The sequence below is a fragment of the Mixophyes fleayi genome, chromosome 1 (assembly GCF_038048845.1).
Source record: "Mixophyes fleayi isolate aMixFle1 chromosome 1, aMixFle1.hap1, whole genome shotgun sequence".
NCBI lineage: Eukaryota > Metazoa > Chordata > Amphibia > Anura > Limnodynastidae > Mixophyes > Mixophyes fleayi.
In genome coordinates this window covers 461,412,657-461,415,165 of record NC_134402.1, presented here as the reverse complement: position 1 = coordinate 461,415,165, position 2,509 = coordinate 461,412,657, and the positions used below count along the sequence as shown (strand labels likewise).

Genomic DNA, 2,509 nt, shown 5'->3' with positions numbered 1-2,509 from the left:
GATAAGATCAGGGTCACGGGACGAGGGGGAGGATGACAGTATTTGTCCTGGGGATGATTAACCACAAATCCCAGCAACTCTAGCACAGCGCTAAGAATGCCGGGATAGTTGCTTAGCAACTCAGTATGCGTCTCACGCTGGAACGCACTATCAATGACAGCCTATATGATCGCCGCCAGCTGGCAGCCAATAGGAACGCAGCCACCGCACGTCTGCAACCAATAGGAATAGAGCTCCAATGACTAACAGCCAATAGAATCGTAACCTCCCTCATGATGTCATATCCAGTTGACAACGAATAGTGACGCAGCCGCCGCGATGTGACAGCCAATAGTATCTCCCCTGCACTTCTTACTGACAGCCAATAGTGACGCAGAGTCCTCCATTGATAGCCAATAGGGTCGTCCGTGCAGCTGTGACGTCTCCCGTCAGCTGACAGCCAATGGTAACGTAGCGTCCTCCCCTGACAACTACCAGAACGCTGCGCCCGCCCTGGTCACATGACCCTGTGTCCATGGTAACGGGCGCGGAGGAGAAGATGGCGGAGCTGAGTGAGCAGCACCGGGCCCAGGTCCTCCTGTACGTGCGCTTCGCTCAGAGCAGGCGGCTGCTGCGGCTGAAGGGCGTGGCCTCCTGCTTCCAGGACGTGCGGGGCAGCCGGCTGCTGGAGGCCACGTACACGGCGGAGGAGGTGGGGGAGCTGCTGGCCGGGCTGCAGGAGGTGGTGCTGGGGGAGCTGGAGGTGGAGCTGATGAACTCCGCCCACAGCACCGTCCTGCTGCTGCAGCAGCTCTTCTCCCAGGCCCAGCACTGGCACCTGCGCCTGCACACCGACATCTCCGAGCTGGAGAACCGGGAGCTGCTGGAGCAGGTGGCCGAGCTGGAGAAGAGCCCGGAGCCCCGGGGGCCACAGACCAGGCTGGCCCCGCTGTGTGAGGGGGGCCCGTCTGAGCTGCTGCAGGCGGAGATCGGCCGGCTCCAGGAGGAGAATGACAGGCTTAGGTCCAGGCTCCGGACGCTGGAGGGTCAGGCCACGGCCGCCCTGGATGACAAGCGCAGCGCAGAGCTGGCCCTGAGCGACCTGCGCCAACTCCTCCAGGAGCAGAAGAGCCCACCGGCCCCTCAGGAGGCCGCCCACCTGGAGGACACCGTGGCCCAGCTCCAGCTGGAGTTCCAGAAGACGCTCGGGGGCCACACAGCCAGCCAGAAACACCTGGAGGAGAACCTGACCAGCACCAAGCACCAGCTGCTGCGCGTCCAGGAACAACTGGCCATGGCCGAGAAGGAGCTGGAGAGGAAGTTTCAGGAGACCAGCGCCTATCGCAACATGAAGGACATATTGACCCGCAAGAACCAGCAGATGAAGGAGCTGCGGACCAGGCTTTCTAAGTACGAGCCCGAAGACTGAGCTCCGATCTCCGTGCCCTTGGGTGTCACACACTGACGTCTACAGATAATCCCCAAGACCTTCCTCACCTAAACCAACAGCGTCCTACAGGCCCTTATACCAGAGATCTTTACCGTGGTCACATCCACAGTCTGAAGATGAAAAATGTCATTTTTATTTCTATAACCAGACTTGTAATTAATTTCATCAAATGTCTCATTTCGGGGTATTTCTATAGTAAATATATTCTCTTTTTCCCTTTCTTGGATGAGTCTTCTCAAGTCTGCTGAGAACATTCGTCTCAATGACCCCTGTAGCAAATGTCACATTATAAACCCTTTTTTCCAGGTGATATTAGTCCTATTTAAATTATATTTCTAAGTTGTTTCATGGACTTGTCAGTCATGGATTATTATCTCCTAGCTCCATGTTTGTGAATACCTCCCAATACTACAAGACACTTTTATATAACCCGAGCATCTGCTCCTTTATCTAGTTATACATCTACTGTAATCTGTTTATTTCTGCTTTGTTCTAAGCATATTAAATGACTTTATGTTCCTCAGTTTTACAGCCTGTCCCACTTATTACTTCCTAGACGTTCATGTGATGCAGTCACTAAGGAGATAGATATGTGTGAGGATCTTATAGGTACCCTGACTTCTCTCCAGATCATCCTTAGAGTGATGGGAAGAGCCGAACCTTACAGAGGAGCAGCTCTGAGAGGAGAGTGGGTGACTGGTGCCCGGCTGGTAGGGACTGATGGCCAGTGACTGGCAGAGCGATACGACTGTGCTGGGGGTTAAGATTTGAGGTTATTCCTTGTATTGTAGTTATACTCGTTACCTTTATGTTGGACCAGGTGTTCCTATATTCTCCGTATTACCTGATGTGAATGATTAAATATTCTTTGTACAGCGCTGTGTATTATGTTGACGGTTTCTAAATAACAGTAATAAATAATACATTTCCTCAATAAACTTTGTATGTATAAATATATATTGTATTGGAACAGCTTGTAGGTTACAGGAGTATTCCTGGAGATTTACACAGTTGCTCTATTTGTGGGGAGATGAATAGTTAATATGGCTGCATATGGACAGTGCTGCTGTTGCTGTCTAT

General features: G+C 52.1%; 1 protein-coding gene across 1 annotated transcript; it reads left to right on the top strand.

Moving 5' to 3' along the window:
* Nucleotides 1-436: 436 nt before the first annotated feature.
* On the top strand, nucleotides 437-1,952 carry LZTFL1 (leucine zipper transcription factor like 1). The gene has a single exon (XM_075187374.1). The coding sequence runs from the start codon at nucleotides 515-517 to the stop codon at nucleotides 1,406-1,408; it is 894 nt and encodes a 297-aa protein (XP_075043475.1). The 5' UTR covers nucleotides 437-514; the 3' UTR covers nucleotides 1,409-1,952.
* Nucleotides 1,953-2,509: the final 557 nt, after the last annotated feature.